Source organism: Strix aluco, chromosome 14 (genome assembly GCF_031877795.1).
Source record: "Strix aluco isolate bStrAlu1 chromosome 14, bStrAlu1.hap1, whole genome shotgun sequence".
Lineage (NCBI taxonomy): Eukaryota > Metazoa > Chordata > Aves > Strigiformes > Strigidae > Strix > Strix aluco.
In genome coordinates, this window is record NC_133944.1 from 1,347,262 (window position 1) to 1,375,208 (window position 27,947).

The window sequence follows — 27,947 nt, forward strand, 5'->3', positions numbered from 1 at the left end:
TGTGACTTCACCCCTCTAACGCTGGGGGCTTCTGCAGCAGCACCCCTTTTATCCTCACCTCTAGCCTAAAACGTAATGACAGCCTTCCCACTCAAAGGGCAATCATGCAGGAGAGCATGATCAATAAACGGGTGATGAGAACCAGACAAATTGTTCACAGTCTGGGCAGAGACGGGGCATTTTCCACTTGCCTTTAAGGGTAGGGTACATCCTGGAAATCCCTTAGCACTTCTATGACCTCATGAACAACAGCAAAGTTAATCCTTGTCTTTTAATAAGCTCCCTGCACCGAATGGCTGCCCCTTTGATCCCCACTGATACTAGCCTCCTCAACATGTTTTAATACCCGTACAGATTTGGCTGCTTCTCCCAAAGCCATTTCCTTGCTGCAGCACATGACAGTCACACCAGAGATTAGACAAAACCTTGGTGTACTCTTCTAATCAGCTGGCAGCATCCAAGCAGAAATCTCTTCTAATGATGTACTCTAAGCTGATCAAAAAAAACAAGCAAGCAAACAGGCAAAGAGAGTTGTTTATATGGAACTAAGATTAAAAAACAATTAGAAATACATGAACCTGCAAGTAGCCTCTGCTACACAGGAGGTAGGTGAGAAAAGTAAAGCAGAGCACACATGCTCAGCAAATTAAAGAAACTCAATAAAGGAAAAAATAACAGTGTCCATATTCCACCACATCCCCAGCTAAGCATGCACATTCAAGTTCAGAGCACCCACACACACACGTATAAAGATTCTGTGACGCTGATAAGTTCATGTTAAGACACAGTTTTGGGCTAAACCAAATGTCAACTAAGTGCCTGTCACTCCTCACTCCAAAAGTAGCTGCCTTTTAATAAAGCTATATACATAACTGAGTATCATTCAGAAACTTTTGTGGGTAAGAAATGCTAAAAAAAAAAATCTATTCTACACCTGAAAAATCTAGGGCTCTCCATCTGCCAGAAGACCTTGTGGTTTATTTGACATGAAGTTCTGGTCTACTCAAAGTCCAGTGTCTATGACAGACAATATAGTTTAGTGGTTGAGTTTATTGTATCCCACCAATTCCACCACAATAGTTTAGTTCACAAAGAGTTTTTAAAGAATGATGGGGGGGAACAGGGGGAGTGTTACATCAGCTCTAAATATTCAACATCTAATCAAAGCCTTGCTTTGTTGCAAAATGTTAGTGTCATGTGACCCTCATGGATTTTTCTGTATACAAAAGCTTGGGTTGTGGGAATACTGTGATTCTGTGAATACTTAGAAGCAAACTATTTCACTTGTCAGGAAGAACCTCTAAGAGCCAGCTGATGAACCTTCCAGTTCTTGGCCCTCCCCACCGCTCTCTCCATACATCCACCAAAGACCAACAGGTTCTCCCACAGATCCCAGGAAAATAATTTACTGACCAAGTTTGGTTATTACAGCAGAGCAGAGAAGATACATTTCAGAAATCTTAGGCCACCCTCAAGTATAACGGGCAGTAGAACCAACACAGAAACTCCACGTTTACACGGCGCAGTGACCACTCTTGCTTCACCTAGGCTAAACTGGGAGAAGTAACATCAGAACCCACCGGAGTAAATTCTGCAGTGAAAATATAGACAGTCTATTGCCTTGTTGTCTCCAAGCCAGCAAGACAAAACATTATTACAGCTACATGGAGAATACACACCTCTACCTTTGTGCAAATGAAACAGAATTTGTGCACAGCCAGTGGAACAGTGTAAGAACTGTTGCTCCACGAGACAGCATGCTGATAAGGGGCCTGGCACATGGCACAGCAACAGGGACTGCACAGACGGGAAGCCAAGGCAGGATAACGAGGACTCAGTAAGAAGCTCAACAGAGGAAGCTTTGAGAGTCTGAGAAAGGCAACTGGAAGAAAGACAGAGTGCCTAGTGCATAAAAACAGAACAGAAACAGGCTGAGATAGGCACAGGCCAGATGAATCTGTGACCACTAAAGTACTTTCTACTTCAGTGTGGTGGTTTTGTTGTTGTTGGGGTTTCGGGTTTTGTTCCTTTGTTTTTGTGTTGGTTTTTGTTTTGGTTTTTTTGTTTGGGTTTTTTGGGGTTTTTTGTTTGTTTGGGGTTTTTTTGAGTACTCCACAGGAGATCCAAACTCTCACTCACAGAAGTGAGAATCACCCATAACAACTGCAGACAATGGCAGCTCTGCTTAAGGTACAGCACGGATTTTATATGATAAAGTTACAAAAACGATTTGGAAGAAGAATAGAAAATGTAAGGAGTAAATCAGCTTTTGTTCTGTATCTGTAATATATCATAAATCCTCTTTTAACAGACTATGATAGTTTCTGTATTTCCTAACATCTTTGCAACTTCAGTAGACTTAACACAGGCTTGCTTAGCAGTAGTTAAAGTGAAGCAAACAGCCCTGAAGACAGGTTTAAGTTTCACACAGAGCAAGAAGGGAAAACCCTACTCGACCACACATAAGAGTAGATAAAATGCAGCAACTGTTCAAAGAATCACAGAACCATTTAGGTTGGAAAAGACTAAGATCAAGTCCAACCGTAAACCTAACACTGCCAAGTCCCACTAAACCATAAAGATACTTGCTGCATAACTGCATGGCAAAAGCCAAAGAGCAAGAAAAAGCCTATACTTAGCGAAGCTGAGCAGAAGGATGTAGTCTTGATGCAGAGACCTTTAAACAATTTACAAAGCTGTCAGTCTGATTACTCCTATTTTTGCAAATGCAGAAACTGAGCCATAGGAAGAACATAGCTCACCAGGCTCCCCAGCCAGCAGCGGGACACAATCGAGTCTGTCTTACCCAGTGCTCAATCCACTAGGTAACACTAAAATAATGCTTTTATTTCATGTCTTTGAGTACATCTCAGAATAATGTGATTAAACACAGGACTCAGTTCAAATTAACAGTGTAACCTAAAATATGTGAAGACTACTTCCTTCTGTTCTTGTAGACATTAACATGTTCCAAGTTAAGCTCCCCAACGCTACCCGAGCCACTATTTTTCAGACAGCTCTCAAACAAAGGTACGTCAGCAAGACACCCAGCATGCTTCCTGACACTGCACTGGTGCCTTCATTGCAGCAGCACCACTAAAGAGAGGACAGTGGAAATGAACTACAGAGGACTATTCCCTCCCTCTATCTGCCACGCTCTATTCAGAGTGTCTGTAGATGGTAAAGCAGTAAAGGACTGGAAGCGAGTCTTCCCGCCAGTGCTCCTGTTATTGTCAATACTGGCAGAACTATATTGCTGCTACAGCAACAGTGGCAGGTTTTCAAAGAAACTGCAGTGTATACAAGGATGTTTTACACAGCCAAACAGAAAAATCTTCCTTCCAGTTCCCTCTGGCTTCAGACAAAAGAAGCAAACCCTAAATCAACACAATTCATGAGCACATAGGGAGAGGCAGATGCCACGGTTCAGCCTGCACTAGAAAACTTTATGATTGAAAAGCTTATATTGGTGCAGCTCCACTCTGAAGAATCAGTAGAGGATCTGAGCACTCCCTGTTGATGATGTAGCACCGGGCACCGTAAAATCCAAACCTGGCCTGCAAATGCTGCTACTCCAACACTGGAATGCGCATTGGAGTGGGTTAGTGAAGAAGAGTTTGATGGAAGACAGCCACTTCTGTTTTAAAGAAAGATGATCGGTAATATATTATTAACCACCAAAGTCATTCAAATTTTATTGCAACTGTAATATCATTATTTCTTGTACTTAAAAATAAAAATGAAAGCTAAAAGTTGATCCTTGCATTTTTTTTAAAGCACAAGTATTGGTACCAAAAATGCTAGTATGAAAAAGGTAATTTTGCAAGCAATTCATAACTGAACAAAAATCAGTTACTGCAGTATTCCACCAACCTTCAGAAAAGCTGTTAATCTCAATATTCAGGATTCTGCACAGCAGGGTAGGGTTGAGAAATTAATCCTTTTAAAGTTGAATTTCAACAACTGACAAAGGCATGTGTTAGCTGAATTCTATTTATGGCATTCATCCAAATATCAAATAAAGCTTTCCTGGCTGTGTTTCAGTCATCCCCATTCACAGCCCAAAGAGTACTTTTATAAATGTAGACAGGCAGTATAAATCCTGTGTCTTGTTTGCATCCAATTTTACACATCTCAGAAAAAGAGAACAACATTATTTAGTAATTGTCAGTTCAAGAAATGGACCAATAATGACCTACCGAAAAGTCTATCCTATGCAGTCGTAAATTCCAGACAAAACCCCAAGAACTCAAAAGATACTACTAAGATACCACAGTGGACAAGGCAGAGCAACTAAGGACTGACAGAACTGCACGTTCACGAACGTAAGTAACAGGGTACCACTCTGCTAAACAGCTAAACCCTTCAGCAACATATCTGAAAGGCTCTACCACATATGAGGAGTAGTATTTAAAGATGCACATTTCTCTCAAACAACCCAAAATGAGAGGAATAACAAGAAAAAAAAAAAAATCAATCCATTCACACCTGAAGAATTAAAAAAGAAATAAATCCAATGTTGCCATGTTTTAATTTTTGAGCATGCAGGAAACCAAGCTAAGCTTATGTTTGGAAAGAATCCAAATATGATAGGTATGAAAATTCAATTAAGGAATTCAAACAACCTCATTTTGCCATATAACACTGTTATAAACAGTTGTTATAACACTGGCATTTCTTTATTTGCGAGTCTATACTAAACTGCTTTTTAAGGATGGTTGGTTTTCTCCCCATGTTCACAATCCATCACTACAAAGACTTCATTTCTCAAACACTCAAAGAAACCCAAATACAGTATGACCAAAGAATATCCATAAAAGCTATTTATCATCCACTTTAAAAACACTGCTATTGTTTCAAAAATCCAAGTTCACCAGAAACAGAAGTACTTGGGCGCTCCAGCCAGTTATGCTAGTTCTGCAGGCACAGGGCACCAGCCGAATTCAGAGATACACAGAAGTCCACCTGACCCTCGATTTACTATTGTCTCAGAACATTTCTCAGCCTTTTCAGGTTTGCACAATTTTTTCCAATGGTGTTATTTTTCCCTTCTCTTACATTTGCTGTAGAACAAGAAATGCAATACCAGCAATGAAAAGTATATGCACTTTTTTCTTTTGAGGCTCTGCCACAACATTTGACCTAGAAGAATAAAAGTGTACAGGTACTCAGACAGACTTTCAGCACATTGCAACCATCTCTCCAACTTAGTATTTTATTATAAACCTGGGTGTAGAGGCTATGTTCATGAGACTTGACGTGTCCTAGTAACTCCTAGCATGATGTCTAGCACCTTGAGCCCATAAACCACCTTCACACCTCCCTCCCTTTACTCATTTTAGTAAGATACTGACATTAAAAGGTATTTTCTTTCATCATCCCCAAAACTGAGAAATAATTATGCTTCCTACCATCATTTTGGTTTCTAGTCATAATTCAACTACTATGTTTGATGATAAACATAATTTTTAAAAACAAACATGCAGTCATGTTTAATAAACAGTACTCCTTGGCACAGCTAAAAGAAAGCTCTGCTGAAAGCCTGACAGCTGTATCACAACTTCTCATAAACTGGCTAATCAGGTATGTGAAAGAGAAAGCGATGGAGCCCAAGACTCTTGTATTTCACCAACTTCACTCTCTGGTATTGCAACATCCCAGATTAGGAGGTAAAACTGCATCCATGTTAAAAAAAACACTGAAAGTGAAGCATCCAGGCTGTCTCGCGTTACACACATTTCACACGCTCACGAGGCATCTCGGAGCCCGGCACACGAGTCCCAGGTCGCCTGCTCAGCTTTACATCACGTTTAGCACTAAGAGCAGCTACTCTGAACATGCTCATGCCGGAAATTGGAAAAAAAAAAGAGGAAAGGGGGAAAAAAAGAAGATTATAAATAAAATCCTTTTTAGTGAGCCTGAATGACACAGCAGAAGCACGTGTTACGGACAGCATTTGTTCAAAGCAAGCTTTCATCGGGCACAAGGTGCTACAGTTCCATCTCGGGCTCTGTAAGCCAAGCCCTTTGTTCTCCCTCACACACGGTGCCGATACACACCAAGCCCCCCTCAGACTGCAGATAAAGGCAGCTGCAACTCAGGAGGTGCATCCTCAGCTACAGGCAAACCTGTGATATCAATATTGCACCTGGAAGGAATTCCTCAAGGAAACAGATGCAAGTTGTTTGTAAAAACAGGTTTTGAAATTATTAAGCAAGTTCTTCTCCAAATATGTTCACACATGACTCTCAGGAGACAAGTGGGAACCTAAGCCAACCATTTAACAGCAAAAGCTGGATAAAAGATTCCTTTCCATACTACAGAGCTAAAACCCCACTGGAATTGAGGGAGACAGCAGTGAAAGAATCAGTGTTTAACTGCTCTGGAAATGCCAAGTTATGTAAAACCTGGAAGACGGTTGTAACAAATCAAACTAAATATTGATTAGCCCACATCTCACCTCTGACAGCAGCAAACTGTAGGGAAAAGTTTAGAAGAACCAGTAAATTTAGAAAAGTACTTCTGTCAGAGTTTAGAAGGTATTATAATAACCAGCTACAGACTAACTCCCTGGTTTACAGGCTTCCCTAAATAAATACATCCTCTACAAATCTTAACAGCTTCTTGAACCATCTTCTACCACCCAAAACATCTGTCAATTGTTCCCACAATTAAATGGTGCACAGGAAAAAGAAAACAAACAGCCTGTTTCTCTGTGCTATACCATTCATGGCTTTCATAACCCTCTCCCCTTCACTCACAAGGTGTTTAACACCTTGTATATGCTAAAGCTTGACACTGATTCAAGGAAAGACAATATAAAGGAAGGGAAGTCCACTGAGGATTAAAGTTCATGGGGGTAATTGGCAAGTGTGCAGATAACGGTCACATCTGGATGGATATAGTGCACCTGTTAAAAGCTTTTGGAGATTCCAACACCCCTTGCCTAGGACTATCCCACCCCACTCCCCAATAAACTGAACTATTTTGTAGTCTGCTATGGCCAGCTTCTCAAAAGTCATACGCTGTTATACTTAAAGATCTCTTCAGCTTGATTAAGTTGTCTTTCCTTACTGGACTTCGGGGGGGGGGGGGGGGGGGGGGGGGGCGCGAAACTTGTACTCAAAGAGTTTCTTCAACAGAAGACTAGTATCCCACTACTTTGAAACAATGTGTTTGTTTCAGAAGCACAGAGTACTTCAGCTGTCCTTCCTCTATGTCTAAAATCTGAATTCAGTAAATATAAAGGCTGTAGATTCCTTGGCTCAGGTGCAGAAAGTAATCTTCCTACATGAATTCTTTTGCTATTGTATTAAAGTATTTAAATACCTGCATGGCAAGGAGCACTTAAATTTACTCAAAACAATGTAATCCCTTCCTTGCTACCACACCTCCAAAAGCACCTTTTTTACTTAAGTGGCAGCAAATAACTGAATTACTGAAGCTTAAACAGAATCCTTTCAGGCCACAAAATAAGAAACCAAATTATTTCCCCATCTGATTAAAGAGCAACTCCATTCCAGGTGCAGTTCAAGTTTCAAGGTGAGGCAGATGGCCCCATCTAGAATTCAGATGCCCTTAAAAGAAAACAAAGTAAGATTTACTCCCAAATGAAATCTGCGCACAGGCTAAGGAAGGGCACTGATCACGCTCACACAAGTGTACTTACAGACAGGAGACGATGGAAGTTCTTTCTCTATCACTAATAAACACAGGAGAGAAGCTTAAAACCACTGAATGTGCCGCGTGTGCCTGGAGCACGGGGACTCCAGAAGTGCCCAGAAAGTCACTTACAAAGGAACACGCTCTTCATAAACAAGTGTAAACAAGTGTCTTAAGGCAGCAACATGGCAGTCACATCTCCCATAGGTTTTGAACACGGTACATACGAACCTCAGCAAAACTGATAACGGGATACAAGATCTCAATGTACAGGAAAATAAACTGCTATATTCAAGAGGAAAAAACCTGACTTAGTGTCCCAATAAGAAAATGACTGCAACATAACACTAGATGTGAGAATTTCTGATGTGGGAACTCACAAACCCCCCAACAGTAAAAGCTGCTCAGAATTCACAGACTGACATGCATTCAGGGCCACAAAGATGAAGGGCCTGAAGCATCTTTCACACAAGGAGAGGCTGAAACACCTGGGACTGTTGAGCCCAGAGAAGAGAAGCCTCAGGAATCCTATCCACGTGTAGAAATAGCTGATGGGAGGGAACAAGAGACTCTTCTCAGCAGTGCCCAGTGACAGGGTAAGAGGCAATGGGCACCAATTAAAGCACACTGAATTCCATCTTAACCATGAAAGTAGCCAAACGCTGGCACAGGTTGCCCAGAGAGGTTGTGGAGTCTCCATCCATGAAGACAGTCAAAACCCAACTGGACATGGTCCCAGGCAGACTGCTCTAGCTGGCACAACTTGAGCCAGGGATTTGGATTAGATGATCTCAAGAGGTCCCTGCCAAGCTCAATGACTGTGTGACTGAAAGCTGGCACTGCCTCCAGAAGTACTCACCCTGCTCCTCTCCCAGCCCCTGCACAACAGGGACATCTGATTGTTTTCAGAAGTTTAAACTAAATCAGATTCCTGGGGTCTGTAGCATTTACGTACAAGATAAAACCAAGACTATGAAGCACTGTAATTGTAAGTTCCTCAGTAAGTCTGCTTTAATGGGAATATGTATTCCAAACTAGGCCACCTTTTCCCCCCCTCCCCAAGAAACATACTCAAATATTTTAAACCAAGAGACCTCCTCATTCCTAATACTAAACTGAAGACAGAGTAAACTTGAAGTGGAAGACAAGAAATATTTCTTCACCAAATATACAATTGGACTGTGGAATTTCTTGCTGAATCCAAAAACTAACCACAAGTCAAAAAAGAACTGAGTAAGATTCCAGATACTCCTGCTCTACCCCAAACAGCTAAGCAGACACACGCGCACACACACAAAGGAACCTCACCGCCAAGGCAGACGTACCCCAGCTGCTGTGAAACGGGCCTTGTTGGTGGGACTCGTGTTACTCAAACGTACAGATGTGCAACACTCCTTGGCACGAGCTCTGCCACAGCCTGCAGCCCCGGAGCCGCTGCTGCCACCAACATTCCCCGAGGACAAGCACCGAGGGAAGTGGAATGGGAATTTAACAGAGGCAGATTGTCACTTACAGCTCGCATCTTCCTGCCCCACTTTACAAAGCAGCTTGCATGACCACTGTCAGTTAACAGTCGCATTAGTAGGTCGTGTTCCCTTACACACAAGAAAACAGAAACTGTCATAGTTAACAGAAGCTATTGGACTCTGCAGCTTATTATTTTCCAATCACTCTGTAGTGCCACTATCAAAACTTACAGATTCTTCTGCTGAGTGAATCCATACAAAAAAAAAAGTCACGCCTCTAGACGATGAGAGACTGAAACAACTGGCTTGTAACGTCAGTTTTTCTGAACGGGAGTGGAACTCCCATCATTTGAAAACTTTTTATTACTGTCTTTAAATGTCTTTCTTTCCTATATGCTTCACCTTGCCTGGGCATTGACAGGAACTGCTATCCATCTTCCCTTTCTTTGCCAAACAGCCTGAACTTCACCGCAACTCAAATCTGCTTTTAGTATCAAAACTTTGCATTACTTTGGCATATTGCATTAGTTTTATAAACTTTGTAAAAACTCTTTCTAATTATTTACAAAGCAACTGTAAGACCCTTCCAGCTGCTGGAGGGACAAGTAATCAAGGGGAATTGGAGAACGATTCTTCAGAGCATATTTATGTAAATAGTGAAAACATTCCTCTTAGTCCAGGGCAGTGATACTCACCACACAGATCACTCAGAGCCACATGAGTTAGTAACATAAGGTAACTGATGGTAAGCATTTACATTTCAAACACTGCTAAAGCACTGCATGCTTTTGGAAAGAGCAGTTACTTAAGATTTTACTACATGCCCATTAGAATCTGCTATTACAACACAGTTCAAAGTTAGATCTGAGAGTTCATTTCAGTCAGTTCCTAAAATAATTGATGTACTTGCTGATGAGAAAGCCAAAATTTGTCTGAACACTCAACCTCATCAGTTTACTCTTTACATAAACACAGAGAAGATAACAAACATGATAAACTGCAAAGACATGACCACATACCTTACTTCACCTGCACTTTGGCCACTCATCAGCTCCTGCTGGGGTTTACCAGCATATCTAAACTTCAGAGTGAATTCAGGCCATTGCCTTTTTGTATAAAAGCAAGCATTCCTTCTTTCATTTTCTCCAACTCAAAAGAAGTACATTTCCACACAAACCTAAGTAATCTGTGTACCAGTGCAAATATCAGATCAAGGCTCCAGACTGACAATCATTTTTAGTCAACAGACCCCAAAAGGTAACTATGCTGTTGAAAACTTATAAATAAAGATCAGATGCTTTATAAAAATTGAAAAATCTTAACCTACAATCTGGGAAACATGATAAAAAATTCTACTTCTTGACTATACTAAACAGCAGTATCTGTGGATTTCCATTATGAGCAGCTATAATGGATTTCAAAGAGACAGATCCTGAACTAAGTGAAGCACAAGTGCTCTCAACTCCTACTATTTTCATACTCTGAAGATTCTCAGGTCGCTGTTAGAGCATGTGTCAAAACTGCACAAAGCACTTTCCAGAACAAAACAAAATAAGGGATGCCAAGTGGCATAACCTTGTATCAAAGAATGCAATGAGCCGACAAAAGAAAGACTAAGGTGGACAGAAGGAAAGTATTGGGAAAGTGTCCTCCTCTAAAGATATCCGCAATCAGAAATATCTGCATAATTAATAACTCAGGACAGCTTTCCAACCTCTGGGTTCCTGAGAACCCTCCAACATTGATAAATTAAAAGACAACGTAATAAAGTGTATCCATTTGACTTTGCAAGTGGAAGAAGTCTGACCCCAGCACATCTGATCACGGCCTGCCGGCTTCAACAGCAGCCCTCCTCCAGGAGCAGCCCCGGCTGCCGAAGCACCAGAGCCCATCTCCTCAGGAAACGGATCGCTGCGACACTGCCGTGCTCACGCTGAGATCTCACTAAATCAAGTCCGATCCGAGCTCCTCGCTGCAATATTTAAATCCTTCCATGGGACTGACGTATATTTCTCTCCGATTATGGCTTCTTTGAATATTTAAATTTGAATTGGGCAATGTACAGAGATTCTCTAACAGAAAAAAATCTACAAATTTCATAGAACTATGTAAAGTATCCAAAACGAGTAAAATTGACAATGAAAAAATCCAACTAGTCTTAGAACTAAAGAAAAAGCTTACTTAATTCCTCTTCATTCCTCCTACTCCTTGATCCACCCCACAGGTTTATGCTCAGATACAACCCGACGAGAACCTGAGGCCGGAACAGTCTCACCCTCTGCCACCCACCTGCAGCAGGGGAGGGGTGGGGGCATCTGGCCCGGCTTCCCGACCTCCAGAAATGGATTCCCTCACCCATCCCCAAGAAACCAGCCCAGGTAGGAAGCCTGGCTTTCCTGGCCTCGGCACAGGAGCACAGGCACAGCAAATACAGCAGAAGGCACAGCGTGAGGAGCATTCCATTCCATGGCAGAGCCAGTTCAGCAGCACTACCTCATCTGCTGCCTCCACCATTTAATCCCAGGCCCCAATACCCCCTTTCTCATCTTGACACCACTAGTTGTGCAGCTGCACAGTAAATTAGACCGGGGAGCAGAACAACGTTAGAAAATCCTATCGAAAGTACAATATACTCATTCTAGGTTGGTTTCCCAATTCCATTCATCTTGCAGCCACAAAAAACAATTGCGCTGGCACGATTCAGAGAACAGCACATGGGTGAGAACAGACGGCCGGGAAAAGGGTCTGTTTAAACAGCTCTGTCACTGGAATATTCAAATTACAGTGTGAAAAGCTGTGAATTCCAAATCCTCCCCCCTACCCCCAGCACCACATATATTCATCTTGCAGGAACATATTCCACAGTTTTGTTCTTAAAGCCAATAAACTAGTAAGATTCAAAGTAGAAACGGACATTTACAAGGCCGACACATAATTTAAGGAACTTTGGTAGAATCCATTTCGGTTGACTTAAGTCAGAATGTCCCGGGGGCAGCTGGAAGAGCTGCAAGAGGAGGATGTACATAGTCCGTCCCTCACATAACACTCAGCGCTGCTTGTCCAGCACGGCACCTTCTATGAGCTACAAAAAGAAGCTAAATATTATTAAAAAAAGAAGCTAAGTATTATTTTTATTCCTAAAACCTGCTAGTACTAGTTCTAAAGTTCAAAACTAAAAGCAGGCTCTCAATATTTTTATAGAGCATCTGTTTCATTCCTCTGATAATTCAGTCACTATTTTATTAGAGTTAACCCTTGAATCATGGAAAGAATAAAACTGGGGGGGGGGGGGGGGGAATATCACCAAAAACCATGAGTTGTATCAACAGTTCTCAGTAAACACAAGTAGATTACGGTCATCTAGCATTTAAGCGTGGAGGAAAACTGAGTTCTGACCATATGACATTTATAAGGCAAAAGAGCTATGCAGGAGACTACTAACATTTTTCTTGTTGCTTCCAAGTTCCAGAAAGCCTCACAGTTTTACAGTTATTCAGCTGTGTAAAGCAAACCCAGGGGAGGGGGATGAATAAAGAGTTCTGATTGTACTTGCTGCAGTGCAAAAATGCAACTTTATCAGTACACACGTTACTTTGTAATTGTTCAAAATTAAGTATTAGCTAAATTAATCACACATTTAACCGGTTCAGACTTAGTACCTGACATTTGATGAACAGCTTTAATCCGTTTTTCATCTCTCCCTGTTTACAATGAATAGCGAACTTTGCTATATTTGAATGTTGCATATGATATTCGACCACAGAACAACTAGCCTCAAGGTTTCAGGTTTTATGCTCCAATGATTTTTCTAGTACATTACTAATTTGTATGCGCATTTGGGTTGTTTTATTCCAGAAAGGACAGTATGTTATGTAAAGATGGGAATTAAACCTGTTACATGCTGAGCATTTTCAGCATAGAAAAATGCACGTTTTTCTATCTCTATTACCATCTTATTTGGAGATACCATCCTTCTGCAATGGTTATAAAGCCCATACTTTTCAAAAATATTGATTACACATTAAAAGACAGGCTGTAGTCCTTCGCCCAAGTCAGTTCCTCAGGAGCTGTGCGGGTGAGCTTCCGCAACAGGCCTTGGAATCAACAGTTCGCGTTTCTTTTATTTTTAAGAGCTATAACCAGTCATATTCCAGAGGCCTGTGACTTAAGTACAGTTTCACTATCATTTTAAGCCAATATAAGCTGGCACTCCTGCTGAAAGAAAGAGTCCCACCCTTCCCCACTGCTAGTTTTTACACGTCCTCTCCTTGAGTCAGCACAAGCCATTCACAAAGACCCACAGCAAACATAACCAGGACACTCACCTAGTTAAAAATCTACATTTCTCTTCCCCTTTTCCTTTTTGTTGTTCTGGGGAAGGGTGAGAAGGAATAAGGGAAAAGCTGAGTTAATTTTAACACAGTCAGTTCCCCAATCCAGTTCACTATGTGGCCACCCAAGTGTTGGCATGAGCAGAGCAGCAAGGAAAAGGCAGGGGACAAGACAGCTTTAACTCGCCAAGTGGGAATTCACAGTGGCTGGAACTGCTCATGCAACCACACCTACAAGAGTAAAAACTGGAAGATAAAGTATTTAGATACACAAAGAAAAATATTCTCTTTCCCAAGCTATGCATAAATGAAAAGAAATACCTCAAATGCATTATCAGATCAAATTTTAAATTAACGACTCTCTCTTTGTCCATATTGCCATTCCACCTTAGGTCTCTGTGCTTTCAGGAGTTGTGCTTAACATTTTAAAGGAATACAAACAACAAAACCCTTAACAAGCCAAAACTTTAACACATAGCATGTGGACAGACTAATGACATCATTCGGTCTGTCCAGGGAACGGGACAAACCACATCATAAAAAAGTGCACTAGCGTAAGGCACATTTTGACTCACTGGGTGTTCAAACATAACTTCACTTTTCCAAGCAGGCAAGCATATTTTAATCAGTACACTAAGACTCCTCCACTTTAATTTCAGTAAAGTTTTTATGTTAGAAAACCTCAGTTACTCCCAAGGCCACCCCAATCTTACAGCTTCTCTCACTTTGGTAATCTTTGTATTTCCAAAACACTACAGCAATCGTCATCAACAAACTTACAAGACCGGTATCATTAAACCGCAACCATCCCGACGCGCACACAGGAATGCAATTCAGAGGAAAAGTTACTGGCCCCAATTCAATCTGCGAGTTGGATTCCAAACTGCGGGGTAGCTGCATTTCTAAAAGGAGAGCAGTCATGAGAAACTACATGCTCCTAACACACCCTCATCACAAATGCATATTTGTGGCTTTCTCGCTGTGTTCAGACCTTTCCCTTTATCTCATCAGTTGTATTCACACTCTGATCCAGAGCATTTGTCCACAGGATAAGTTTATCCATATCTATCTAGGAAAAAAAAAAAAAAAGGCACACTGAAGTGTGTTCTGATTTATCAGATAACCACTAATACCTTTTCCTAAATCCAGCTAAAAATCATACGCATATACCTCACAGCAAAGAGGATCGCTTAAATATTCATCCTGTAAAAGTAGATTCATTTGTTCAGAATTTTAAATTAAATTGCATCTCAACTTAACATCTCCTTGATCTTTTATTATGACAAAATATGAAAAGCAAGCCTTGCTTTACCCTCTTTATAACCATTCACTGCTTTATACACCTCTTCCATATGCCATTTTGTTTGGCTCAAGCAGCTCATTATGGCCACTCCTAAGCATCAAACATCCTTCTTTGGACTTTTTCTAGCTCTGAACCCACATCAACACCACCGGAAGAAAATATACACTCTTAATTAATCACTTTAAGATCCTGTTCCTACCCAAAACAGACACTCAACCAGTCCTTTAAATATAAAAAATTTTGAGAATTCATGGTAAGATTGGTGAGTTCACAAGTTTTGCTCAGTTAAGCATGAGCCCTTGAAGAAATTTCGCAACTTATGTGGAACCTTTTTGTTTTAAGCGTTCTACAAATTCTTTAACACTTTTCAAATTTCCAGTACAATAAATCATCGTTTTGATGGGATTTTATCACCTGTATTTTTTAATTAGAACTGACTGGTTTCAAAACACTTTTTCCTTTCTATTGCCGTCACTAGGACTGGAACCAATAGGCATACATATGTGTTAGGTAACAGGAGAGCCTTAAACCCCTGTCGTAACATCTTTAAAAAAAAATTTACAGACTATTATACACTGGTGATAACTTTAGGATCTCTAAACCGCGACATGATGACTTAGAGCAGTTTGAGAGCTTCAAAGATGTGCTTTGATTCATTAAAGTCCTTTTATTTCTTTTAGCTTCAGCACTAATGACACACAACTGGGAATTAATGAGCATATTACAATTAGTTCCAAAAATTCTAAAAACAAAATTAATCTTTCCTGTAACAAAATTAAACTCTGATTAGCTACCTTCGCTTCAGGGTAGTAGAAGACTTCCCATTTCTTTTGCCATACACCCCCAAACTGCTCCCCCTCCGTCGTACTGGGGGCAGATACACTCAACAAGCTACTAGCAGTGAGTTCCAGGCTTTTAAATAGGAGAAAAGGAGTTAAACGCTTGTGCAATGCGTAACATTTCTCCCACCGGCCCCATCCTCGTTACCGTGCACTTGTCAAAACCGGGATTCAGCTCCAGGAGAGCGCAGGCGCCCCGTTCGCTTGCCCCCCGCCCCGGTGCCGCCGTTACATCCCCTGCTCCCCCCCCGAGCCCCCCATGTACCGACTTAACGCCCCGGAGCCGGTCTCGACTCCCCGGTACCGTAACCCACCGCCGTGCCGAAAACCCGCCGTTTCCCGGGCTCTCGGCCAGTTTCTAACCCAAATTTGAACCTTCACGTCCCCTCCGAGGCCGCTCCTTCCACTACAACCTTTTTTCCAGAAACTTAACGAGTTTATTCGGGAAATCTCCAGCCGCCCCTATCCCCCCCCCCGCCCCCCCGTTACTCCGCGCTCCCAACCCCGCAGGCCGAAGCGTCCGCCCCCGGGCTCCGCCGGGGCTCGGCCCGCGCATCCCTGCGGATGCGCGGCCAAACGGGGAGGGAAACGGCGGCCAGCGGGGCCGCGGCCGCGCGCCCGGCCCGGTACCGGCGGGCAGGGAGGGAGGGAGGAAGAGAGGGAGCCCTGGGGGGCGGCCGCACAGCCCCCCGCCGCTCCCGCGGGGGGCCGCCGCCGGGCCCCGAGCGCAGGAACCTGTCGGGACACATTCTTGAGGCCGCCGGGGCCGGGTCAGGAATGCGGCCGGGGGAGCCGGGCTCAGCCCCAGCGCGGCCTGCGGGGGCCCCTTCGCGGCGGGGGTGCCGGCGGACGAGCATCCCGGTGCAGCCCGCAGGCCGGCGGGGGGGGGGGGGGGGGGGCGGGCGGCGAGGCCTCAGGGAGGGCGAAGCTCCCTGTCGGCCCCAGGATAAGGAGCCGGGAGGGGGGGGGGAGGGGGCGGCCCGACCCGCGGGCCCGTGAGGCAGAGCCGGCCGTTAGCGACGGTTAACGGCGCGGGGACGGCACCCCCCCCCCCCCTCCTCCTCCTCTTCCTCCTCCTCCTCCTCCCCGGGGGCCCCGCCTCCCCGGCCCGGTGCCACACTCACCCTTGGAGTAGAGGGACTTGGGGGACTCGAGGTCGAGGTCGGCGCTGAGCAGAGAGATGAAGTCCGAGGGCATCGCAGCTCCGCGGCCCGGCAGGGGCGAGGGGAGCGGCGGGAGGAGGGGGCCGGGCCGGGAGGGGGGCGCTGCTGCCTCCGCCGCCCCGGGGTGGGGAGGGGAGACACCGGCAGGCGGGAGCGGGGCGCTCCGCACGTCCGGGCCGCGAATGGGACCGGGTCGGGCCAGGCCGGGGGGGGGGACTCCGCTCGCCGTCGGGACCGGGCACCGCCACCCGCCGCCGCTGACAGGAACCGGCCGCTGCCAACAGAACGCGCCCGACCGCCCCCTCCGTTCCCGCTCTGCGCTTGCGCGGGCGCCGGGGAGGGGGCGCAGACAAGGAACCCCAGCGCCGCCGGGCCGCGCATGCGCGCCGGCGGGGGGGGGGGGGGGCAGCCGCGGCGACGGAACAGCCCACCGCGCGCGCCCTGTGCGCCTGCGCGGAACCGCCCGCGGCCGCGCTCCCCCGGCCGCCGCCGCCAGCGCCGCACTGCGCATGCGGGGCGGAGCGGAGGGCGGGGGGCCGCCGGCTGGAAGAGCCGCCGCGGTGGCGGGGGGCGCGGAAGCGTCTAGAAGGAGGCGGGAGGGAGGGAGGCGGCCCCTGAAGGAGCCCTCGGCCGTGAGGGGCGTCGGGCCGCGGGGGCAGCACCGGGCGGTCCCCAGCGACCGGTGGCAGCTCCCTGGGTCATCGTGGGCAAGTGCTGGGCGCTGTCTTCCTCGCCTGGCGTGGGGAGAGGCGAGGGGCATGCACCGTCAGGGGCCGGCGGGGGCTGCGGGGCAGCTGCCATCACGGCTCCGTCCGCCTCAGCCTGCCAGGGCTTGGCTGCCCTCGGTGCCCTGCCATCGCAACCCAGGCTGCAGAGGCAGTGGTCCAAACAAAGTCTGATTCATATTGTCCCAAATAAAGACACGGATACTTCTAAGCAAGCAAAATGGAAATGTGGAAAGAGTGTCAACAGTGGATGTTAATTAAGTGAAGCAAAGGCAGCATACACCTTAAGAAACGTACCTCAGATCTGGGGGGCAACATGAGTACTAAAAAGTTCAGGAGGCGAGGGAGGTGGGGAGCCCCTTTCCCTGACAAAGAAGAGGGATGAGTTTAGGAAAGGTCACCCGCAGAGGTTTAGTATCACATTTCCAAAGTGATAAAAACCTGCGTTAGAAAAGGGGAAGGGATCGGAAAGCGAGAGGGCTTGCCGTGTGCCTGAATGGAGGTGCCAGGCAAATGCTTAAGCTGTGAAAAATGGAGGAGGAAGGAGCTGCGAACAGCTGGCGCATACCTCCGGCGCAGCAGAGGGTCCGGTTTCCCTGTGGGGACTCTTGTCGTCGAAAGGTTGGCTCCCGTCCCTCCCGCAGCCAGCTCCCGTGCCAGTCCACTCTTGGATCACGGCGAAATCGCTCTCCAAAAACACTCAGCGGCTTCCAGAAACTCACCACACCCCACCAGCCAGGACAGCGGGGCACGGGAGGGTTTCTGGTGACACCCTGAACACCGTCCAGCACCGGCCGCTCACCGTCGGGCAGCCTCCCCGGTGCCTTCGCCAGACGTCCGACCACACTCCTGTGCTCGCAGAACTGTTGCTTTGGTGCTTGGGAGCGCCGGGATTTTGTTCCGCCGTGTTACCCACTCAAGCAGGGTGCCGACACGGTGCCTGCGGAGTCGGTTTGGCGCGGCACGCGCACAGCGTCCCAGTTTCACAGCCCTGCGGAAGAATGATGGCAACTGCGCGGTACGCGTTCGGTTTTGTTTGAAGTCAGATATCTCTTTCATCCCAGACGTACTGCTTTAATCCCCTGGAGCTGTGCTGGCTTTTCCTCTCCTCTGCCTGACTTCATCGTCATTTGTGGCTTTTCAAGAGGGCACAGTGCTCAAGCTGTGGAGTACGTCTACAGATTTCAGCACTGTCGAAAGGCTCATTTGTATCTAGACTCTAACATCTTTTTCTCTCACCAGCTACCCTACCGTGTCTCCCCTTTATGCCCCCTCACGTACTCGCCCATTACAGCTTTGCACCAGCTCGTGCTCAGGTGTGTAAAGATTCATCCAGCAAGGCCTTTTCCTTAAGGAGTCACCATGTCACCTGCTAAGGCAGCCAGCGTGTGCCCTGGGGAGCGGGGAAACGTCTTGCCGTGCAGAGGCCATCACGCCGGGGCCGTGCCGGTGACCAGCCCCCTGCCCATGGCGTGCAGAGGTCTGCAGGACCCTTCCCTGGGTGGTTACAGCCTGGATGCGGCCGCCCTGTCCCCCAGCAGCGCTCATTACGGCACACAGTAATTCTAGTGCTGTGTCAGGGTGCTCAGCAACGTTCACCAATACAGTGGAAAAAAATACAATTGTTATTAAAATGTTATTTTTATCATGTCTACAGAGCAGAGCATTTCTGAGGCTGAAACACAAACAAAGCAAGGTGTGTTTTCTTCTTCCACAGTAAATACAATCATCCCTGGGAACAGTTCTGGCCGCTTGCGTGCTGCTGAGCGAAACAAGAGCGGCACTCATGTGTTTTGCTAGGAATAGGCTGTCGAGGCCGCCAGGACACATCCCCGCTGCTTGTTGCTGCCAGCAGAGCTGTGCTTCTGCCTTTCAGAAGTGCCAAGCAAGTTTCTCCACTGCCTGTGCCCAGAGCTTGTGCAGGGCCTTTTCCTCCGCTCTCGTAGCTCCTGTGCCAAGTGGAGCGGGCAGACAGCATCATGTGAGGACATTGTTCACTTGCTTCAAGCTGGGCATGAGTATCCTCCCGAGTTAAAGATCTTCCAAAGGGTATTGCTGTAATCACCACACTATCATTCAGCCAACAGGCAACATTTCCTTGTGGCAACCCGGCTGTCTGCTTTGCAGTTTCTTAAGTCACGATGATGGCAAGGAGGAGCTCCCAACTTTCGGAGGGAGGGCGGTGTGCTGCTGCCAAGTTCTGACTGACTGACTTTGGCAAAAAAGTCCCTCACTGAAAGGAGATGAGGAGGACCCAGGTAGCCACCTTCAGAGAGCTGATTCTGGAAATGTTACCAGAGCAAAAAAATCCTGTTGTTAATGGAACAAAGGGGAGCAACAGGAGTCACACCTGGGATTACAGCTGAAGCCATTTCATGGACAGTTTCATGATCTATGAGCTGCTGAGAAGCTGTATGTGATTTGAGCTGTCCATAGCATTGAAGAGATGGTACATGGACTCTCTGAAAGCAGCTGACAACCCGAGAACAAGCGCAGCTCCCGACTGGCGGCCATGGGAAGCTGCAATGGGCAGCATGCTGCTTTGGAAAGGGGGAGAGTGTGTAAACTGGGGGTCCTCTGGGTGTCCTTAATGGAAGATCCCAGATGCAGGAACCTTTGTGTATCACCCGGGGCACTCAGACTGTCATCAGTTGCTGCCATTTGTTTGTCATCCTGAAAGACATCGGCTTGTTCCCATGCACAAGGAGTAGGAAATAGCTGTGACCTGCAGGCAGCAGAGCTACAAGGATCACCACTGCCTGTTGAAACAGCAGCATGTGAGCAAGCTCTGTCAGGAGACACCGGCGCTGCTTTTCTGCATGGTTTGAAAACAGCGTTCCATCCCTCCTGTGCCAAATCTCGGGCTTTTTCTTTATCTGACCAGTTGCTGTCCCAGGGTATCATCCTGTGGCAACGAGGCAGGGTTCATACTGCAGAGGTGGAGGCTGGGCTGCAAGGTGCTCTGTTGTGTTTCACAGCACATCTCCTTGTGTGACCTGACCAATTTAGCTCCTAGCAGCTGAGCGGCCGGACCACCACCCCCCCCCATCGTGAACTGCAGCCCAGCGCTGACCGAGCTCAGCCTGCCGGGTGCTGCAGCTGAGCCGCTCTCATGGTTCCTACAGCCGTAAGGGAGGAGTGCTGCTGCTCCCACCACCCGCCACCGCATGAAATGCTTCTCCTGCTGCACCCCGCAGACCTGTCCTGCCCTGGCCACGTCCTCGTGCCACGTGCGCTGGCTCTGCTGCTTTTCCAACAAGTGCATGCATGGAAGCCCCTTGACAAAACGTCTGGGTGGACACAGGAGGAGATGTAGGGGGTGTCGAGGCCGGCGATGGGGCAGAGGTGACAGCCACAGCTGCGTCACATCGCTGCAGCGGTGACTGGGAGACTGTCACTGCAACCCAATGTTACTGGAAGCTGCTGTAGAAAGAGGTAGTTGTGCCCCAAACCACATGCTTCACCCCCTCCCACGGCTGGCACTAGAGCTCCGTCAACCCTGCAGTGAGTGGTGGTAATAGTCTGTCTAAAGCTAATGATTTTTTTTGGTGAGGTTATTTTGCAGTGGGATCAGTTTCCCAGCTGGAGTCCATCCTCCTCAGCACTAGTGCCAGCACGGGGCAGGTTATCCAGTGGAGAGGTGAGACCTGCTCAGGGCAGCCCACCCACACCCAGCTCAGCTCAGCTCAGCTCAGCTCTGTTCAGTTCAGCTCAGCTCAGCTCAGCTCAGCTCAGCTCAGCTCAGCTCTGTTCAATTCAGCTCAGCTCAGCTCAGCTCAGCTCAGCATGACTGCAGGACCACAGCCCACCTAAACTGTTAGGCTACCTAAGAATATGAAAACCAGCAAAGCAATTTGCCAAACATAGCAACGCTAAGTGATTTGAAATAAGGTAAAACACCAGCTATAAATCCAAGAAAGAAAGAATTTCAAAGCGCGACTCTAAAGGCATTATTTAGCTGAACTGCACAGGGGCCTCGTATAGCTGTCAGCATGCAGGAGAAAAGAGGAGAGCTGAGTATACACAGCACTGTGCAAATTGGCAGGCTCAGATTATATGACCGTGGAATTAAAAGGATTAGCTGATAAATTTACTGAACAACTGGCAATTATTTTTATGGTGGGAAGTTTAGAGAGGGGGAAAAAAAAGCTGTGGAGCCGTCGTACTCAGGGAAAGATCCCTCTCTGGCAATCACATACCTGCCAGCCCTGGGAGGGAAGGTGAATTCATCTGTGCTGGGCGAGGGAGGGATGCCTTTGTCTGGAGAAGAGAGCTCCTGTGCTGGCACTACAAGATCAAACCATTTGGGAAGTATCCAGGGGAAAAAATGTAAGTCTGTGCTATAATCACCTGCTGTCTAAATAACGAGGGAAACAAAGGCTTTCTGAGAAGGTGCTACTAACAGATGGTCTGTGGCAAAGAAGAAAATTAGATCTTACTCTTGAAAGGGGAGCAATGAGAGACGGAGCAATCGGGGATGGAGCAGGTAGCTCTGCTGCCTTTGGGGGCAAAGGAATCCAGCACTGGCCAGCAAGACCAGACAGCGCCGAACCCCCAGATGCTCCTGGCACAGCAGCAGCAGCCACGCGACCACGAAGGGCTCACGCTGCAGCAGGGACAGGTCACCCTGCGGCCGACGACCATTTTCATTGCTGGCACAGTCGCAGGTGGCACGACCACATTCTGCTCACAGTCGAGACCCAAGGGAAGTGCCTCTGCCCAACTGCGGCCCGCTGCCTGCGTGTCTGGAGCCAGCGTCTGCTGCCCAGTGCTCCTGCAGCCACCGGGGCGTTAAATGGGGCTTCCCGAGGCAGGCACGCCCGAGCAGGACATGGAGCACTGGGAATGCCACTGGCAGGCAGAGCTCCCGAGGGACGGTGCGTCCCCAGGACTCACCACACACCCGAAAGCGGGCAAATGTCTCTGGAATTGTCTGAAGTCATAAGAGCAAACAGGAAGCCACGGCCACCTCTTGCAACTTTCCCATGGAAGCTCACAGGTCCCATGTGGCTGTGTCGGTTTATGGAGGGCTGGTGGCTGGGAAGAGCTTTGCAGAGTCCCAAGAAGGGTAGAGCACAGATGACAACACAGAATGAAGCTAAAAGCGGAGAAAAAAGGTGTCCTGAGGCAGGAGCAGCCTGGCTGTTCAATCCCCACCTACAGCTGACCCAGCCTGGGGTAAACTTCTAAAGCAAGGTCACGATAGCGGCTGGGAGGGAGAGAGCCCGGGGGTGACATCCTCGGAGACAGGCCCCCGGCACTCCTGGGCTCTCCGAGAGCCACGTGCTATTGCTGGAGAGGGAGAGGCGATGAGCAAAGGCCAAATTTGAAGAAAGGATAATCTGCTCTTTGGGAGAAGGCAGTCCCGTACAATTAGATTTTTTAATAACTAAATACAATTAGTCCAGGGTGCAGCATGGAGCAGTGCCTGGCAGTGGGACTTGGGGAAATAACCGCACTGAGCCGGGTCAGCAAAACACAAGTACAAGGTTTATTGGAGGCCATTTGGAGCCATAAACCCCTCCTGTGGTCCTCAGCATGTGAAAAAGCTGGGTGGAGCACGCAGCAGAGGTGCTGCTGGGGAAGGTGGGACTGCACTTCTTATCTTAGCGTTTTGAAATCAGCTTGAGTTACAAGATACGTTGAAAGGGGCAGAGAAGTAAAAAGGTGAAGCACAGACGGGTGAACGGGACAACTTCACAAGCCAGAGCGCAGGAGGGTGTTGGGGATATTGCACGTACCCAGCATCGACACACCAACCTGGGATGCAGATTTACGTGAGGGCAGTAAAAGCTGCCGCGTGAATCAGAGCCACCACCCGTGCAGCCTACAGAGTGACGCCACTCCCGTGCCCTTGACAGACCTTAAGACAAAGGGTTATTCTGGGTGATGGCAATACACGAAAAGCAAAATTCCTATGCTGGGTGCAGAAGGCAGTGGCGGGGGCACAGGGCAGAGGACCCTGTGGCACCTGCGACACTGACTGCACTGGCCAGGGGATGCCCTGAAGCAGGACGTGAATTGTGCCGTCTCTCAGGTTGCCAATGGATAGCAGCGGGGAGGACCTACAGGGGTTTTTTTACTTATAGTTTTGTTTCTTGTGGACATGCCCTTTCACTGAATTGCAGGGGACTTTTCAGGCTGCCTGGAGAAGCCCAGCACCAGTAGCTGGTGATGGTAGGTCTGGTACCTCTTAGCCAGGGGAAGGAAAGCTGCTTACGCTTCCCAAAACAGAGAAAATTTTCACATGAACAGAATGAAAAACCTGATAAAGCAAGGCAAGAGAGAGGTTTGCTTTTACCACTGAACCTCAGTCAGGACCTTGGCCTCCAACATCCCTTGACTTGCCCAAGCTCTGAGTGAGGTTTAAGCTACAAGAGCAACTACAATGTTTAATCAAATCTTTCTCCTGGGTGTTCTCACCAGCCCCAGGTCACACACTTCACACCACACTCTATCGCTGTGCTGTGCTGACAGCAAATGACATCTGGTTTGTGTTCCCTGTCCAGGAGAATTAGAGGACGGCATAGGAGGGATTCACACCGGCTGCTGGTGAGGGTGGCTGAGGAGCACCCAGTGTCTGTTTGGTACCAAACCCCAAAAATCAGTGTGGGGATGAGTCCTCCGGCCCCGTGGCTGGTGCTGGGCTCTTGGTCTCGCTCACAAACAGAACTGGAAGCTGGAGAGGTTTAAATGCTAAAGGAGGTTGTAGATGAACAACCATTGAGCTGCTTGTGCATTTTTCTTTACTTCTATGATTTTTGAACATTTTGTGCCTTTCACTTTGTTTCAGTGCCTGGTCTAGGCAGGTTTGCTGTGGGATTCTTTAAACAATCCCTGTAGATCCTTTTCAGTTTGGCTTGATGGGCAAAACCTTTAATGTCCCAAAAGGGCAAACTCCAACCGGTGCCTGTGGTGGAAACAGTGAGCAGGATCCGAGCTGTGGAAGTTACACAAACAGTGGAAGTTGAAATAACACAGCAAAGGAAATCTGCGCCCTGTTCAGGAGCGGGAGGGATTGCAGCAGTGAGTGGTACGTACGCAGCTATCGTGGGTTTTTCCAGTCACCGCAGCAGAGAGTTAGAAGATGGGCTCCGCTTGGGATTCTGCCGTTGGAGTCTGGGGTCAGGGAACTGCCGATCCCCAGAGCCTGGGACAGGCTCCTGCTCTGCCTCTGCTCTTTTTCACGCGTTTTTTCCCTGCACCGTGTGCTGGTGGCTGCTGCTCGGCGGGCGGGGGGGACCCTTGTCCGGCCCCAGTCAGGGATCTGGATGAACCGAGGAGCAGCATCGCGTGGCCGGGGACGTGGCCAAGACAGTGCCGCAGCGAGCCTGTTCTCACTCGCACGGCCATGAAGTGTGGCAACGCGTTCTGCACACGTCTTGATTTTGCAATTAGAATATACGAAATAAATGTAACTAAAATACACAAAAATCCTAACCAATTAACTGCCAGACACTGAAACAGGAGACTTCCCATTAAAAGTTATGTGTTCTGTGTAATTAAGGTATTTTCTCTTTTTATAATGAAGCTCCTCTCCCTGCATAAGCAGTTGGATAGCAGCAGGTGTGAGGGGGAAGGAGTCTAAACCAGGATCGTGGGGATAAATTAGCAGGTGCATGCGTAATATTGCTAACCCCGTTTGCAATTTCGAAGCCTATGTAGGTGTTTTATTTTCTAACTGTGTTAGAAAGACTGTCAGAAAATAATTAGGCTCTGTCAACAGTTCCCCTATTCCCAGATAACTGCTTCCTGACTCATTAGAGCTGCTGAGGTTGGCAGGAAACTTGTTTTATAGTAATTTCTGTTAGCAGTGTCCCTGGAGAAGAGACACCACCAAGCATGTGACACCGGCGTGAACTTCATCCTCGTGATGGAGGCACGGGGTGGCTGGGAGCCGTCCGGATTGCCGTGCAGCGGTTCCTGCTGCCACGGGACATCAGCACCTCTGTGTCCCCGTGCTGGAGCTGGGGGACGGCACGGCTGAGGGTCCCCGGCTGCGCGGCTGACGGCTGGGGAAGGCTCGAGCTTAAGGACTCGGAGCTGGTGCGCGTGATTTGCTGCTTTCCTGGATATTTGGTAAGGGTTTTAAAAAGAGAAAAAGGGCCAGTTAAAATGTAAATCTGTAATGTAAAACAAGTCTTTGGAGGAGAAAAGAAATCCAACACTAATGGGAGATTTACTGATTGGGAGCAATTAAAATGTGAACAACCACCAGCTTCATTAGAAATCAAGACGGGACGGTGCAGACAGACCAAGCTGAGTGTTGTGTCACCTCCTCCTTTGTCACAGGCACTGGGGTGACTTTCCTCCTTCTCCCTGAAAGGTCTCCACGTTCCCTTCAGCAGCGAAGGGCCATGTACAGCCGTACAGAGCCACGGCTGAGACGTGAGACTAACAAGAGGCGCCAGAGTATTTGGACTCCCCTAATTTTTTATCATCTCTGTCTCAGACACTGCAAATTCTCCTGGATGCTTGGAGATGCGAGACCGTGCTCGGTATTGACCCCGCAGTACTTGGAAGCAGATTTAAAAGTAGATCAGAAGTCTCTTTATTTCTGTGGATTTTGGATCCAATTCCTCTTGATCAAAGATAAATGAAGTTTACAGTGAAATTGTGCTTGCCAAGAAAATAATTCACAACCTTCCCTCATATTGCAAGTCAGTTTTTCCTTTCCTACAAGCACACCAAGGATGTCCAGTCCAGTGACCGCAGTAGCTGCTTCCCACAGGACAGTTTTAATAGCCAGGACCTGCGTGAAGGATGCACAGTGGGTTTTGTGCATTATCCAGCACCAAAGCGCCCCCTTGCCCCCCAAAACCTCCACTTCCAACTCAGTTAATGGCCTTTTTTCCCTACATTATTTCAGCTAAAACCCAGGACCGAAGCAGCCAGTTCCCACTGACTTTTCCCAGCCCTTTTTGCAAGTTGGCAGCTGCTGATCTCTTGCTCCCTCCTGGGAAGATCTGACCAGGTACTGCTTCCCTGAGGCTGCTGCAACTACCCTGAGCGCCACAATTAGGCAAATTTTAAGCATCAGATTCTGCTGACAGCTGTGGGAGTGGGACATTATATTCTTTTCTAAGTGTACATGTAAATAAGAGATGTATTTTGTGGTCTCCGTTTCACCTCTCCACTGCAAACAACCCTCCTACACGCTCTTCTTGCGGTGAAGACTCTCGGCTCCCGTAGCACATGGTGATGCTGCCAGCACTCGCAGAGGCGGCAACGACGGCACTGCCGGCACCGGCCCACGCCGTACGGCTCCTTATCTGACACAACTCGCTTCCACTCGCTTCGCCGCTGCTCATCGCACTTCTTCAGAGGTAACTGGAGTTTATCAGGGAGCCCTCGCAGCTCCCCTGCTGCCACTATTAGAAGTCTCGTTATAATTACAGCGTGGAATATTGTAGCAGCAGCCGCTGATCCGAGAGCAGACGTTCTCAAAACTGGAAAAGCAAGCCAGCACTTAGCAATGGAAATACATCAGCTGGTCGCAGAGATCTTCATTACAAATAAGCAACTGTAGAACAGAAGGAGAATGACGGTGTAATGCTCGATAACTGCGAAGTTAATAATGATCCGCATTTAGATCACTATGGACTGAATTCTGCAGAAAACTCTGCTCACCCCTGAAAAAATCTGAGTTGCGTTGCTTGCACGGTGCTTACCCGCAAGCTGCTGCTTTCCTGACACCCTGCAAGAACAATCGTATCGCTTGGTTACGCCGCTCCCCAGATCATCTTTGGCACAGGCTCAGCTTTAACTGATGCCAACGAAAAGATTTTTCCTCTACTGACAGGAAGACAAATCTTGCGTCTGCCATAGCTCACCATTTTCTTAGTTTTAACTAATAATTAGTTTTAAGTGGAACAGTTGTTGTGACCAAAATTTTCTTGCTCAAACTGCGCTACATCTATACAGAGCAATTTTCAGGGATTCAGTTTACCCCTTCAGTTACCTTACACTGCCAATACCAGTTTTCCCCACATAGACTTCAACAGAGTGGGAGAATTGTTCTGGGAAGCAGCGAGCAGCTGCTGAATACTACCCCCCCGAATCATTTTGTCTGATTATAATTCCCACTGAGGTGCAGTAGAGATCCTGTGCCTCAGATGTGGGTGACGGGAGCTTGTCAGGTTTGTAAAATATAACAAACGCTGGATTTTCAAGCCCCATGAAACAGGCGGCCACCCCAGCTGGCAGTCAAGCAGTGCCTTTACACCGCGACAGAGCAACTAAACATTTTGTGCCTGTTGGAAGACAGAATCGTGCCCTTGATCATTGCGCACCGTTATTGAACACGGCGAATACACGGCCCAGCGTGGCTCGCTGGGCAGACGGTCTCTGGGTACAAGAAATGGCATTTCACGGGCTCTCCCGTCTCAGAGCAGAGCGTCGCCCAACCACCCCTGCCCCGGCCCCACTTTAGCGGCACAGAGAGCTCTGCGCCGCGTT

At 47.5% G+C, this 27,947-nt stretch overlaps 1 protein-coding gene across 5 annotated transcripts in view; it reads right to left on the minus strand.

Moving 5' to 3' along the window:
* Positions 1 to 17,131, minus strand: part of NFAT5 (nuclear factor of activated T cells 5) — a 72,247-nt gene extending 55,116 nt beyond the window's left edge. For 4 of the 5 annotated variants that reach the window (XM_074839605.1, XM_074839602.1, XM_074839604.1 and 1 more), the window contains exon 1: positions 16,726 to 17,131. In XM_074839605.1, the coding sequence (XP_074695706.1) occupies positions 16,726 to 16,798 (73 nt within the window). In that variant the 5' untranslated portion in view covers positions 16,799 to 17,131. The remainder of the gene's footprint in view (positions 1 to 16,725) is intronic. The other variant, XM_074839606.1, reaches the window with a different exon arrangement.
* Positions 17,132 to 27,947: the final 10,816 nt, after the last annotated feature.